This window comes from Anabrus simplex, chromosome 5, assembly GCF_040414725.1.
Source record: "Anabrus simplex isolate iqAnaSimp1 chromosome 5, ASM4041472v1, whole genome shotgun sequence".
Classification (NCBI taxonomy): domain Eukaryota; kingdom Metazoa; phylum Arthropoda; class Insecta; order Orthoptera; family Tettigoniidae; genus Anabrus; species Anabrus simplex.
Window position 1 is genome coordinate 101,709,267 of NC_090269.1, and position 16,425 is coordinate 101,725,691.

The 16,425-nt window shown below is 38.3% G+C and overlaps 1 protein-coding gene across 1 annotated transcript in view; it reads right to left on the reverse strand.

The window, feature by feature from the left end:
• The window catches only part of LOC136874379 (transcription factor 12), a 94,276-nt gene that overhangs the window by 61,124 nt on the left and 16,727 nt on the right, over positions 1-16,425 (reverse strand). The window contains exons 3-5 of the mRNA XM_068227777.1: positions 13,363-13,532; positions 11,256-11,516; positions 3,133-3,309 (exon numbers count right to left, since the gene is read on the reverse strand). Coding sequence (XP_068083878.1) covers positions 3,133-3,309; positions 11,256-11,516; positions 13,363-13,532 — 608 coding nt within the window. The remainder of the gene's footprint in view (positions 1-3,132; positions 3,310-11,255; positions 11,517-13,362; positions 13,533-16,425) is intronic.

Genomic DNA, 16,425 nt, shown 5'->3' on the forward strand with positions numbered 1-16,425 from the left:
GTTAAAGGACGATGTTTGTATTTATTGATAATACTTTCAATGAAAGAACTATTGTAACCATTGAGTTTTGCGATCATACGGATATTGTTCAATTCTTTTTTAAGATCACATTCTGACATTGGGACCGTATAGGCTCGATGAACCATACTATTATAAGCAGCTCTTTTATGGATTTGTGGATGATAGGAAACTTGATGAATAGTGGAAGATGTTTGGGTAGGCTTTCTGAAGATGTTGAATTTTAAGGAATATAGATGCCTAATGATGGTTAAGTCTAAAAAATTTATTCTTTGTTCAGATTCAGATTCGAGCGTAAATTTTATGTGTGGGTCGATATTATTAAGGCTGATAAGAGTAGAAGCTGCGTCTGTTGTGCTTTCATCTAGAATAACCAAAGTATCATCAACATATCTAGCCCAAAAAAGAATATTAATGAAGTTATTATTATTATCAATTTTAGTATGTTCTAAAAAATCTAAGTAGATTTCAGCTAGGATGCCCGAAGCCGGCGATCCCATGGCCAAACCTTCCTGCTGGTAGATAATACCATCGAAAGTGAAATAGTTATTGTTTAAAACCAATTTCAGGAACGTCAAAAGAGTGAAGGGAATGGTTAGGTTGGATATGAAAGTTATTAAGATTCTCAATCAATTCTGTAGTATTTTTAATAGATTTTTTAGACAAAAAATGATAATATCTTCTTAGAAACTTTTGAATGAATTGAGAAGCATTATAAAGAGGACTTGGTCTGTAATTGATGATCGGGCGGATAGGGATGCCGGGTTTGTGTATCTTAGGAAGGGCTTTAGCGGTTGGAAGACTTGGATTCATGCTAATAAATTTAGTTTTTTCTTGTTCAGTTAAAAGGAACGAAGTATTTTTAAGAGTTTGTTTAAGAAGGCGTTGGATTTTTTGAGTAGGGTCTTTTTTAACAACAGTGAACGAACTATCAGAAAAGAATTCTTTAGTCTTATTAATATAATTGTTTCTTTCCATTATAACAGTGGTATTGCCTTTATCGGCCTTAGTGACAATAAGATTATTATCAGAAATCTTCTTTTTGAGAGCGCGTAATCGCTTTTGATCAATGAATGATTCTTTAATGTCGCTAGGGATGTTGGAGTTCGTACTTGAGTTAAGAATGTCGTTAATTTTACGTTTAACTTCGAACCTAACTTCATCCTGTTTTTCGAGAGGTAATTTACTGATGGCTAGTTCAGATTCTAAGATCATAGTAGTAGAGCTGTCAAGTTTATTAAGATTAGGCCAATTATGATTAGGACCTTTGGCTAAAATTGAATTATCGTCATCATTCAGAGGAACATTGGATAAATTAATAATTGGTGGATGAAATTGAATCGTTGTGCTAGAGGAATTTCTATTATTAGTAGCAAGGGTGTTATTAGATTTAGAACCTTTTAGTATACTAAGTTTCTTATCTAAGGTTTTCTGTTTCTTAGCTAATATGTTGAAAAGTCTATTATCAATTAGAGATTGAAATAAATTCCATTGAACACTTGAAAGTGAATTTGCAGCTACGAGGTGAGTTTCATATAATCTATGATTTAAGAAAGATTTTTTTCTTGTATAGGAATTTAATTTCTTCTTTTAGCCAAATTTTGTTCGTTTTAATTTGGGTCTTAGCAATGTGAGGCGAAGGTCGAAATCTTTTTAGTTGCCTTTGAGAAAATAATATAACGCTTCTCTGGTTTCCTAAGCCTCCACACGCAACTATTGCCATGTTCAAAAAAAACTGAAGAGCCTTCCAACATCCATGTATTTTGACGTCTATCAATACCTTATAAAACACGACGTAAATTTCTTCGATTATACAACAGCTAAGAAGAAGCCAGCATTCAACCTACTATTCTTCTTTATTGCATCATTTAGTGCACAGTGGTCTTTTATAATATACGGCGCACCGAACTTTACATAAATTCCGCTCAGTGCTTCGTCAATTTGGATGAGTTATTATTTTTCATATATCTCTACTCAACTTCCCACTTGGTACGTACCTTTAAAGAGACTGTACTTGTGTTTACATTGTTTATGTTTTCTTCAATCTTTGACTTACTTTAGGCTGATGATGACCTATTACTAGGTCGAAACTAGTCCCTATGTAATTTTCATTTTGTATTGAAAAGGTGGACCAATAATAATATATTATTTTACTCTATTGTATTCATTGAAGTTGTTCACAAAAGGCTAATCTTTTACCTAATACTGCATATTTCCAGTTTAAAATGAAAATACTTAACAAATTTAAAAAGCAGTTTTATATTTCATACTTAAATGTAACTTAAAAGTTATTCAGTTTGTCGAACACACAGTTTAAATATAGATCTTCTTCTTAATCTGTTTACCCTCCAGGGTCGGTTTTTCCCTCGGACTCAGCGAGGGATCCCACCTCGACTGCCACAAGGGCAGTGTCCTAGAGTGCGAGACTTTAGGTCGGGGGATAAAACTGGGGAGGAGGACCAGTACATCGCCCAGGTGGCCTCACCTGCTATGCTGAACAGGGGCCTTGTGGAGGGATGGGAAGATTGGAAGGGACAGGCAAGGAAGAGGGAAGGAAGCGGCCGTGGCCTTAAGTTAGGTACCATCCCGGCATTTTCCTGGAGGAGAAGTGGGAAACCACGGAAAACCACTTCCGAGATGGCTGAGGTGGGAATCGAATGCACCTCTACTCAGTTGACCTCCCGAGGCTGAGTGGACCCTCTTCCAGCTCTCGTACCACTTTTCAAATTCCGTGGCAGAGCCGGGAATCGAACCCTGGTCTCCGTGGGTGGCAGCTAATCACACTAACCACTACACCACAGAGGCGGATAGATTAAATATAGAGATTATACTAAAACATACCTGTAAAAAACATTATTAGACAAGGGATAAAAATATACACACTTTCTTTTCTAATGTTTTTTACAGGTATATTGTAGTATAATATTTATATTTCACCTGTGTGTTCACTGGACTGAAGAGCTTTTAAGTTACACTTAACTGAGTAGACACTGGAAAGTATGGTTTTCTTCTTAACACACTTCTCAATCATACCATAAAGAACTACCATAATCAAGTACCAAATGCAAGTAGATAAAAACTGTTTCAATAACAAGATCAAATAACAATCCTCACCATGTGTATCGTACGGTCGGTAGCGAAGGGTGGTGAGGTTGGAGAATTCGTGTGGGCACCCGCATTGCTCGCAGGCCAGACTTGTCCTCCCCGATCTCCCGTCAATGGCGGTGGCGAACTCACAGGGGTGGAGGGGTTGGAGCTGTAGCTACTCACACTCTGGTCCGTTTGGTAGATCTGCTGAGAAGGGCAAGCGCCCAACATATGTTAACAAGAATGCCAAACATTTTTGAAAGAATTCAGAAATCTGAATGATATTTTTATTAAATGATATAGGTAAAACCTACAATGCAGCATTTTGGTGATCACTAACCCAACCTAGTACAAGTTCTGATGTGTGTATGGTAGGTACTGACTTTCAAAAGCGAAAACCTCAGTTTCACTTCTAGCAGTAGACCTGTCCTCTGCTTTCTAGCCAGTTCTTGATAGACTTGCCAACTATCCAAATTAGTTACTATGTACAGGAAGAAATCTCATTCATCAGCCCATTCTGACAGTGAAGGCCAGTGGACATGTATCACATACCATACTATTCTTGTTTCCCACAGAATAAAAAGAGTGTTACGCTCCACTGGTTCCTAGGTCCCAGGAGCAATTGATCAACCCAGAATATACTATAGGTCAGTAGAAGCTATGATTAATGCTACAGTAAGTAAAAACACACCCTGACCTTCAAGATTATCACCCACAAATATAAAATTAATGAACTGATGTATTGTTTAATTAATCAATATACGGTATTTATTTATATCATCAGCATTTTTATACTTCAAATCCTGATATTCACTTCTGGCATTCTAACACTAGGTTTCCTTAAAATCTATAGCAACTGGAAGGACATTAAAGACACAACAAATCATCATCATCATAATCATCATTCCTTGCACTTGACTAGGTTTGGTTTAATATAATGTCTAGTGTTCCTTCTTAACAAAGCCAAATTCCTACAATCACCTTGAATTTCACATGAAAATAAAATTTCATCTTATGAGGCCCAGACTGCCTGTGTCAACAACATGACTGATAGTTAAAGCCTATTATATCTCATCTCTTCACTACAAAACTATAACATGCACACTGAAACAAATCCAGGAGCCTAAGGAACATTCAATGTACTTCTTTATATTTCTTCTTTTCAAATCAACTTCATTTCATATTTCAGATATTTACTCTGAAACACTCTTGACTCTTTTTTAATTTTACTTCTCATTCTTCTTATCCTCTTATAATGAAAGTGGAAAACACCTCACTTTATGAAGATCCACATTCCAATATGAAAATTACTAGTAACATAATTATTACTTACAAGAATATCTGACTGTAGTTTGTGCATGTATCTTTCAATGCCAGTAAGATTTCTCAAGCAACGTAAGTAAGGACACAATATCACTCAGTAGGAAGGCCAAACACGACTAAAATTAATTTTATAACTAAAAGATACAAATTTCCAATGTCCTTCATTAAGTAGAGGGCCTACCACACAAGCAACCACACTGACTCCTGGCAGTAAACTGGAGCACCACCACAACAACCTGACCCTGAGGGGACAGGCCATCTGGTTAGTGTCAGTCCTACCTCAAGGAGCCAGAGTAGTCAGATCTCTATAGCACTGGCCAATGTTTCCTCTCCCTTCACATAACAGCTTTACTGAGGAAAGATGTTATATATTTATGAACATATCTAGTGATTAATTAGGTATTTAGAGGAAGTTCCATTATTTAAAATTCACAAATAGTTTTTAACCACAATCATGAAGTCATCCAATATGAAAGTTATTTTTCTGAAATGAAGCTTAAAATAAAATGTAATTGTTATTACAATACTAATTAACATGTTTTCTTATTATCAGATATTCCAACTGAAGTATGAAAAATTGTTTACAAAATTCTGGCAGAATAATGCATTTATTTGAAGCTTCCATGACTCAGGCGGCAGCGCACCGGCCTCTCACCGGTGGATACCGTGGTTCAAATCCTAGTCACTCCATGTGAGATTTGTGCTGGACAAAGCGGATGGAGGTCAGGTTTTTCGTTTTTTTCCTGTCATCTTTCATTCCAGCAACACTCTCCATTAACATTTCATTTCATCTGTCAGTCACTTATCATTGCCCCAGAGGAGTGCGACAGGCTTTGGCAGCCGGCACATATCTTATCCTCGCAGCTAGATGGGGGCTTCATTCATTCCATTCCTGACCCGGTCAAGTGATCGGAAACAGGCTGTGGATTTTCAATGCATTTATTTCTGAAAATATTAATATGATAGCCTGAAAAATCAAATGGTATAGAGCACATTACAAATTGCAAAACTCGCTCCACTTGAAATATTTTGAGATATATAGATTCATGTTTTCACGACCTTATTATCAGACGGGTTCGATTCCCGGCTCTACCACGGAATTTGAAAAGTGGTACGAGTTAGTTAGAGAAGTCTTAGTCATGGACATACATGTTTCTCTTACAAAATGTTAAGAATTTCTCTCTGACATGGCAAAATCTCAAAAGATTATCATGTCTACACTTTAAATATACTTATCTATCCCTTTCTATGCCCTTGTTAGGAGTATATGAGACAATGGTGAGTCTTGAAGTCTTTTAATCAGGAAGATGATGCTAATGTTCTTATATTATTTTTTCTTTTCAAGTAAAAGGTTGTGTTCATATGCTTAAAGATGAGAAAGTCACAGATAACCTAATAGCAGTGCCTTTGATTCTTCATTTTTTTTTCATACATGAACACGATGGATTAAATATCACTAAGTACAACTGATTAACTATTTCACCGTATGCTACCCCCTCCTTACTACATTTATTTCATTTTTACGTCATTACTAGAATTTGTCTCCACGAAGATACACACGTTCCACCTAATACTCTCCCAATAGATTGTTGCCACCATTCCATTGTAACTCAAATACAGTTTTATTCAGTCTCACAGCTATTACCAAGAGTTCTGTTAACTCTCTGTCAGGCACGCAGGTTTGCGGAACACCAATAGTTACGCTGGATCTGATGAGCCCCATGCTGTTGCTTCTGAAGATATTGTTCATTATTTTCATATTTTACACATGTATATAAGAAGCATTACAATGATTATTTAAATTGAAATTAAGAGTTGATAATATCTTAACAACATTTTTCAATATCAAAGACTATCATAATTTCTTATATTTTTTCTGAGTAGAAATCTTCAGCAGACTTCTTATTTTTTCCACAGTTAAGACGTACTCTTAATTTATTCAGAGTCACCGACGCTTCCCCTTCCATGAGAAGACATTTCTTGCAAATAATTTTTGCACATTTGTTCGGACATAAGTAGGTTTTGCACTTTTCACAGCATATTTGCTACGGCATTTCTTCTTTATCTACCTGTAGCACGGTTAACATCTTTTCCTCTTCTTGCTGCTGAGCTCTGAAACATCTTCCAAACTACCTTCTAATAGCCCTTTAAGTTTGCATTTTTCCAACAGACATTTAATTTTATTTGGAAGACTTTATATTAGTGCTCTCCTTTGCAGCTGCTCCAAAAGTAAACTACAAGCCAATGTTTCGAGATACTCATGCCTATACATGAAATTAATTTCATTTTTTAACCCATACTGTCATCCTTAAACAAGTGTTATAGATCTTTTTGAGGAGAAATTGTATTGCAAAGGTGGATTTCTCTTCAAAAGGGTATATAATGTCTGTCGAAGTATCTATGTTCGTTTTTTCAAGGAAGATAATTCTTGAGTTCATATCTGCAAAAATTTGGATGTGGAAAAAGATTACCATTAGCCACCTTCTTGCCGATCTATCCACATCATACATAGCATTCAATTTATCAACATCAACTCCTGGATTTTGTGTCATTATAATACCTAAGGTTTCTTGCCCACCCTGTCTGACACCTCATTTGACGGTACATGTAGATTTGAAAGAACCTTCATAGTTCTACCTTATTTTTGTAACACAAGAAACAAGGATCATTTTTCACAAAACCAAAGATGCTATCACATTGCTGATGGGCTTTGGGAGAAGTAAAAATGACTGGCAGTTCCCTCTTGTTTTTTCACACTGTCCCTATGAGAGACAGTTTTCTTTCAACCAAGTCTCTTATAACTTCAACCTGCCACAATGTTCCTTCCTGTATGATAAATTGGTTCTGTACGCTTTAATAAAACTACATCTTCAGAGTTGCTTTTTTTGATAGGGTCCTTCAGGTTGCTCTCCACGATATATTTCTATGCTAGAAGTGTCAAACAGTTTTACCTCACACAAACAAAATATCTTGATACTGTTTTTGCTTGCCTTTGATTGTAAGTACTGATGAAATCCACAGCAGCCACGAAAAGCTGAAAGATGTTCGCCGACAGTAACATTTTGAATGAGAGAATAATGTGTCTGAAAACATTACAAAAAATGTCAACATTTCTCTCACAGCTGCCAACTTATCTGTCTTTCGTTGCTCTGCTCTTGGAGTTTTGTCAAAATGAATACATCTGATTAGGAATTGAAATTGTTTTTTACACAATGTCATTCTAAACATAATGATACCAAGGTCAGCTAATGTCCAGTAGTCATGAATGTTTTGATATCCACTAAATTCTCCTGCAAGGTATAATAAACCAAAGAATGCTTTCATTTCAATAACATCTGTCAATCTGCTATCTCGCTCACAATCAAATTTCTCTTTCACACTGTCTATGTAATTGTTTGTATTATCTACCATAAACTCTAATACAGTATCACTAAAGGAAAGCCTCTCACAATTAAGTTCTATGCTGGCATTCTCAGCAGTCCCCACAACCTCAGCTAGTTTTGTCAGAATATTATGGGGCCATATCCATATAACTGCCTGGTTCCTTCATCCAGTTTTTAGCATCTTGCCTGAAAATAAATCTACAGAGACAGTAGTTGATTTGATTAATTGTTTGTCTTCTTCCTGTAGTACCTTTTCCATCACTGAAGGCTGGCCACAATCACAGTGAAGTCTGCACTATGTTGGGCTATCCTCATCAGTCTACTCGAATCTAGTCCTTTCCAATCCCGTAAGTTCCTCAGCCAAGTGTTTCCCTCAACCGCGGTCTTTTCTTGATTGTAGAATCATTAATTTGTAGGTCACCTGCCTAATAATAATACAGTAATAATAATAATACAGTAATAATAATAATAATAATAATAATAATAATAATAATAATAATAATAATAATAATAATAATACACTCTCACTCCGTAGGCTTCTGAGGGACGTGAAGTTCCTGCACCGATCTCACAATCCTCTTCCATCCCTTTCGATTTTGAGCCCGCTCTTCCCAGTTATCAATTTGAAAGGTCCAGCATACCTTGTTGATCTCCTTCTTCCAGGTGCTTTGGGGTCTTCCTGAAGGTCTTTTCCCATTAAGAGATCCCTTGTATAGATCTAGTGGTGCTCTGTTATGCTGCATCCTCGGTACATGACCAGCCCAGTGCGGTCTGTTGGATTCTATCACACCCATTATAGCGTGTTGTTAAGAGAGGATGTAAATCTCATAATTAGATCTTTTCTGCCAGCTTTGAGAGATAGTATTGAACAATGGGCCAAATATTTTTCTATAAACTTTATTCTCAAAGACTAGCAACTGCTGCTGCTCTTTCTTGGTTATACTCCATGTCTGGGAACCGTACAGAAGTACTGGTCGAATGAATATATTGTAGATAATCCTTTTTGCACTCCTTGTTAAAAACTTGGAACCTAATACAGGGCTCATAGAGTATAATGCCTTATATGCAATTCTTAATTCTAGTTTGGTGTTCCTGTTGCCTTTGGTTTTGCTCATCGATTAATACACCAAGGAATTTAAATTCCTCTACTCTTTTAAATACATATATTTCCCAATCTTCAAAGGCATCTGTCAACCTTCTCATGAATCAGTCTCTGTACAACCATGTAATGTGTCTTTTTATCATTTACCCGTAGGCCAATTTTTGCTGCCATTTCCTCAAGTTCCACAAATAACTGCCTAATTTCTAATTCACTGCAGCCAATAAGAACAATATCATCTGCATATGCAAGGACTTTATGCTGTCTCCCCAATATGATGCCAGCAGGTACAAGAGCTAATTTCCTGATAATCTTCCCCAGTGCAATGTTGAATAGAAGAGGAGATAGTGCATCCCCATGTTTCAGACCAGTTTTATTCTGGAAGGAACTTGATTTTCTGCCCTTGAGCGAAACACAACTAACAATACCATCCATATACAGTTTGCACATGTTAATTAATTTTATGGGAAAGCCAAACTCAATCATGATGTTCCACAGCCCTTCTCTATGGATTGAATCATATGCCTTGAAGAAATCTATAAAGAGATATTGAACTCACTCCTTGTGTTCCCACACCTTGAAATATAAGAATTTAATATTTGGTCCGTATTGAACTGAGATTACAATTAAATTAATAATATAATACGGTTCCACCTATTCAATACAATAACACTTAGTAATGCGAGGTTACATCACAAGTCAATCACAAATGGTACCGGTTTCGACTCTAGACCTGGGTCATCATCAGCCAATCGTTCAAAAGGTACAAGATAAAAGCAATGCACAGATGAATAACAAGTAATGTAAAAGATATAAAGATAAAAGTTCGTGTGGAGCTATATAACACTTGAGTATAAAGCACTACGTTTTAAATCTTTAAAATCTTTATGTGAAGATGAATAAAAAGAAATGATCTTATATACGTATTTATGTAATCTAATAATAATAATAATAATAATAATAATAATAATAATAATAATAATAATAATAATAATAATAATAACAACAACAACAAACTACTACACAGACTCCTTAACAATAAAATAAATAGTGTCATTCAATTCATCTCGTTCTTTACCATCCTCCTCATCAACTTCATGGTCAGTGGGTAGACTTCATTCAAATCCCCCAGTTTTTGTAAGCCATGTATCTTTACACCCATGTTCAATAATCAGCAAGAATTGCATACAAAAAGGAAATACTGTACACAACACAAAGTTCTACTAATGCAGCTTACTGAACTGAAGCAATCCCTTTAGCCATTCACTGACAGACTGTTACATCACTTGGTGCACTGGGCCATCAGCCCCAAGTGACACTGCAGCTGACTGTAATAGCTTGAGTGAAGTTATTTATTAGTCTCATCATTTTGTCGCTCCAGGAAAACACTTATCAGGGTATGACGTAAGATGTTTTAAAGCGATAAGAATGTGAGCACAACTCTTGGTTAGATATTAAACCTAAAACACACCAAGGGGATGTCAGATCCATGCACGACTGATGGAGGATTAAAGATTTGCATGTTTGGTGAGTAAAGATGTTTTGTTTCTAAATCTGGCTGAAGGCCAAATTTTCACCACATTAACATCAAATGTTAAGCAATAAAATATTCTTGTTATCTTCAGGAGTTTCAATTTGCATACAGTTCAAAGACAACCTCTGTAGTCTAGTCTACTGTACGAAAAACAAACCAAGAAAATCAGTAATTGACATTTTACTCGAGCAAGAATTTTAAAATCTTGGTACGATCCAGCAACATTTTGCCACCCAACAGAAACCAGCTCAGAAGGTAACCACTGATGACACCCAATGTAATGGAAATGAGCTTCCACCAGGTAACTCTTGTCTTCAAATTCATCTTCACTGAAACTGTCCGGCTCCATGGCTAAATGGTTAGCGTGCTGGCCTTTGATAACAGGGGTCCCGGGTTCGATTCCCGGCAGGATTGGGAATTTTAACCATCATTGGTTAATTTTGCTGGCACGGGGACTGGGTGTGTCGTCTTCATCATAATTCCATCCTTATCACGACACGCAGGTCGCCTACGGGAGTCAAATCAAAAGACCTGCACCTGGCGAGCCGAACATGTCCTCGGACACTCCCAGCACTAAAAGCCAAACGCCATTTCATTTCTCACTGAAAGTGGTAAACGTTAACTGAGTCGGTCAACATCCGAGAATTGGCTACAGTCATACTTTGGGAAATAATGAATTACGCTGACCTACAGATAGTTTCAGAGGTGCAAGAGATAACTTACGAAATGAAAAATAAAAACTATGACAAATTTCCTATTACATTTAAATAAACCAAAATGTTAGTAAAGGATCAAGTCTGCAGTGGCTAACCGAAGCAAGAGCTTTGCCCAACGTGTCACCAGGCGTCTGGGGTACAGTAGGGCTGAAGAGTGCAGCAGCAGGACTTGATGCGGGAGGTACAGTACCGCCAGCACTACCTGGCCCCGGACCTGGCCCACGGAAGCTCGACATGGGAGGAAGACTGGATGCGGCGGACGGTGGAGGCTGAGACTGCTGAGGGCCCAAAAGGGAGTCTGGTGTCTGGTGGTGCTGGGACGGTACTACACTTCCAGGAGACATAGCACCATAACCCTAAAACAAACATCAAAAATATTTAAAACATAGAATTACATCATTATCATCAGTGTAGTGGTGATTGTTGCTTTTAAACGGAAGTACAACTAGGAAACCATCCTCTCTGAACAATTAAGAGTGGAAACAACACTATTTATTCAACAGGGGAATTTGAAAACAAATTTTAAAAAATAAAACAAAAATTATCTTATTAAGCTGAAATGAACACAAAAGCATTTGAAAGGAAACATAAGTTCCCAGAGTAAGAGAACACTTGAAATGTATATATTTATATGTGCTTTATTAATCCCGTCTCACACATAAAGCGAATGACAAGAGCAGCAGAGTTCTCGTCGTTGGCTAGTATGAGTTTGACGCACTGCATGACAATGCAGGCCACTCTGAAATCGGCACCAAAGAACAGACTGGGGAAGTCTTCCCTATTTAGGAGCTGGGAATGCATAGATCTTTACGACCTAACTCAGCCTACACAAAACTCTTTCCATGAAGGCCGGAAAGACGAATGTCACACAGTATTTATCTTCCGAATTCCTCTGAGCTTGTTGAGAGTTTGAGTAGCTAGCCACTCCAACTCTCAGGACACCAAGATGGTGAGAACAAATATCTTTAGCAGGTACCTTCATAGGACTAGGTGGTAAAAGTATCACTTCTTTTGCAGTTTGATCTGCAAGTTCCTTATCTGCAATCTCCATTAACTTGGAAGCCAAGAACGTGATTCTGGTGCCAGCACTGCACAACCTGGCTAAAAGGTCATGAATATGCAGCATCAATGGGTGTTGCAGGATACATGTATCCATAGACTGCAGACAACTTAAAGAGTCGGTACACATAAGAAAGGGGCTTCATTTGTGACCCAGCACTAACTGCAGAGCTTCTAAGATGGCTAAGAGCTCTGCAGTAGACTATACATGCTACAGACACTAGGAAGTGATATCTTGGTGCTGATATCATCAGAGACGAACAAGCATCCAACATTCCCTTCTAACTTAGAACCGTCTGTCCATGAACGAAGCCCTGGAAATACCTCCTATGAACAGAGGTGATAAAACAACACTACTATCTTCAAATGTTCCCTTACTATTGATATATACTAAATCAGAGTTGATGAGAGAGAGAGAGAGAGAGAGAGAGAGAGAGAGAGAGAGAGTGTGTGTGTGTGTGTGTGTGTGTGTGTGTGTGTGTGCGTGCGTGCGTGTGTGTGTGTGTGTGTGTGTGTGTGTGTGTGTGTGGCCCCCCGGAAAAGCATACTGCAAGGCTTTCTATTTTATGCCCATGGGTTACCTGCACGTTATTCTCTCTCTCTCTCTCTCTCTCTCTCTCTCTCTCTCTCTCTCTCTCTCTCTCTCTCTCTCTCTCCCTTTTTCTGTGTGAGATAGATAGACAGGTAGATAATGAGGTAGGGAGAGAGTGAAACCCGGTTTCAGCACATAGCCTGGGTTCGATTCCCGGTCTGGTCGGGGAGTTTAATTGCCTTTGATTAATTCTTCTGGCCTGGTGACTGGGCGTTTGTGTTTGTCCCAACATTTTCCTCTTCATTTTCAGACAACACACTACACTACCAACCACCACAGAAACACACAATAGTGATTACATCTCTCCATATAGGGTTGGCGTCAGGAAGGGCGCCCGACCGTAAAACGGGGCCAAATCCACATGTGCGACACAGTTCGCATCCGCAACCCCACAGGTATGGGAAAAGCGGTAGAAAAAGAAGAAGAGAATAGATTTATTTATTATCTGTGGGGTAGATAATTACAGATGATGTAATTGAAAAAGAAGAACAAGAGTCATTTATATCAATGTTAGGACTGAAACAAAAACGTACAAGGCTGATAACACTTACCATAGCGTCGTGAGAGAGGTGCATAGGGGGTGCAAAAGCTGCCTGGGCCAGATGAGACGTGGGAGGTCCACTGGGCAAGAGGGAAGGGGAACCATAACCAGCATAAGTGGACTGAAGCTGCCCTCCTCCCGACCAAGGGTCACTTGTGCCAGTACCGGTCGTGGTGCCATCTAAGGACAGAAATATACGTAGTATTTGTAGTATAGTCTCACAAACACAAAATTCTATTCACAATTACAAACAATGAATATAAATCATATTATGAGATTCAACACATACGTCAGATAAACAATTTATTTCCTTTTACTGTGCACAGGACCCTTAGAATTACAGCTGAAGTTAAAACTAGACTATCATGAAGAAGCGGGGGGAAAAAGTAAAAATTGGTCAATGAGTGTTTTAAAACTGCTATTGCTATTAACCCTCAATCGGGCGCGCTCTTCCGACGAACACTCTCGGGCGCGCGCGGTCTTTTAGACCGCAGCGATTATTTTCATAATATATTGTACGGCCTTGGAATCTAATAAAAATGTTGAAGTTTAATACTGTTGCAAGTAAGTTTACTTTTATTTAGATAATATTTAAAACATTTTTGCGTACTCAATGACCGCATTATAAAAATAAAAAGCTTGATGAAAATTGAGTTGATGTACAGATAAATTTTGAAAGCTTTGAAAAATAACTTTCCGTTCAATTTTTTCTCTGGTTTGTAAAATGGAAGCTGTTTGAACTAGATATCCTCCCCTTCATCCATTGTCACTGTAATATTTCTGGCATAAGTAATAAATTAAAACCGTTTTTTTTTCAGAAATATTTGTATTTCAAATGATAAATACTTCTACTTTTACAGCATAACAACCACCTTTGTGAAAAACATGTATATGAGAGAATTGTACAATATTTTACGTATATTTGAGTTCATATTCAACCGAGCTCGATAGCTGCAGTCGCTTAATTGCGGCCAGTATCCAGTATTCGGGAGATAGTGGGTTCGAACCCCACTGTCGGCAGCCCTGAAGATGGTTTTCCGTGGTTTTCCATTTTCACACCAGGCAAATGCCGGGGCTGTACCTTAATTATTAAGACCACGGCCAATTCCTTCTCACTCCAAGCCCTTCCCTGTCCCATCGTCGCCAGAAGACCTATCTGTGTCGGTACGACGTAAATCAAATAGCAAAAAAGGAAATTCTTATTCAAGTTCAGTTTTGCACCATTTTCTTTGTGAACACAGGGAAGAATTATTGTCATTGTTTTAACCAAATGTTGTTATAGTCGACAATCTTTTCTACAATATCGTCTGGAAAAAATATCTCCCAGGTTTCAACTGCAGTTTTAACATTGCTGGCTAAGTCTTTAGGCCCTGTAAGGCGTGTTACAATATTATGACCTGGTCCACGACCAGTCCTTGCGAATGTTGGGTGCGCACGCCATTCTGTCTTACCGTCCTTGCCTGTCAAATTCACTTCAGAAACACCAGCACCGCATCCGTCATCACCAGATAGCTCACTATTTGTATCATGGTCAGTAACCTGAAGATTGTCAGTTTCACCACCATCATCACTTTGTGGCTGCTGTCTGTAAGTATCTTCTGCTGCCTCATCAACTTCTTCCAATAGGCATCATACTGCTTTGTCTCTGTCTTTCACAAATGCAGTTATTCTTTCACTTCCTTCTTTTTGAACACTCTCTATCAATAATCGGATCCTTTCCTCTTCAGCAGGATCCATATTGAGATGTATATGCACACGAAACCAAACGAATCTAGTAAAACACAGCCGGGCGCGTACTGGTCACATTGACCGAGACACAAGTTACACTAGTGGGCGCATCGGTGTAAAAGACCGCAGACTGACTCGAACATCTACCTTCCTGTCTACAGAGTGTCTGAGGAGGGGCCACCCTATCAGGTGGCTAGATGATCCCTTGTGGGAGATAGTCTGGAGGAGGGGGGGCATAGCTGACCTTCAGACGGATTCCCTGACCAAAACTTTTAGAGATCGGTCGTTTAGACCGCTACGCGCCCGATTAAGAGTTAAGGAGTCCCCATCTGCCTAAACTGCAATAACTGCAAATCCACATGTGCGACACAGTTCGCACACGCGATCCCACAGGTATGGAAAAAGCGGTAGAAAAATAAGATAATATATTTATTTATTATCTACAGGGTAATTCAATATACAGATGATGCAATAGAAAAAGAAGAACAAGAGTCATTTATATCAATGTTAGGACTGAAACAAAAACATACAAGGCTGATAACACTTATCATAGCGTCGTGAGAGAGGTGCATAGGGGGTTGTAAATCAGTTAAGCAGACGTTTATTGAGTTTGTAAAGCTTTCCGTACAGACCAATGTAGTATTTTTATAGGACAGGACAGGTCAGGTCAGACTTTAATACTGTGGGTCACAGTTTTCTCAAGTTCTACCTGTAAATCGCATGCAATTACTGTTTCCGTAAAGGTTCCGTCTTGCGGAATTGGCAGTATGAACAAGCTGCAGTTGACGCTTACTACAGTTTCTCTCATTTTTTATGTGTTAACGTAATTTAAAACACGCACTCATAGGGCCAGCACATGGACTGAGCAGCGGTAATTTCAAATGCTCCCTTTGTCTACATCCGATCCCAACGGAACGATCTAACGGTTAACTTAATAAACGCGGGCGAAGCCGTGGGTACATGCTAGTAGATTATACGAGGGTGATCTGAATCATAATGATGAGTTATAGCAGTTGCCCTGGATTCCATAAATTTCGTAGGTACTAAAACATCCTAAGGTATGGTCAGTATACATCCCCCCGCCCCCATGTCATATGCAGAAGATATCTGTATGGTATATTGAGACGAGATACTTCAATGACAGTCTGCAGATTACATTACCTTGAACAAGTGCCTCATACCTTCAGCGGAGTAGACGTTCTCCCTACTAAAGGTGTGCACGGGTCCGAACCAGGTCCACTGGGCTCAAATTAAATCTCTTTATATATCTCCGACTCAAAAGTAAAATTTAATTTCTTTTACGTAGTTTGCTGCCGATGTTAATACAGATTGCTTTTATCTTAGT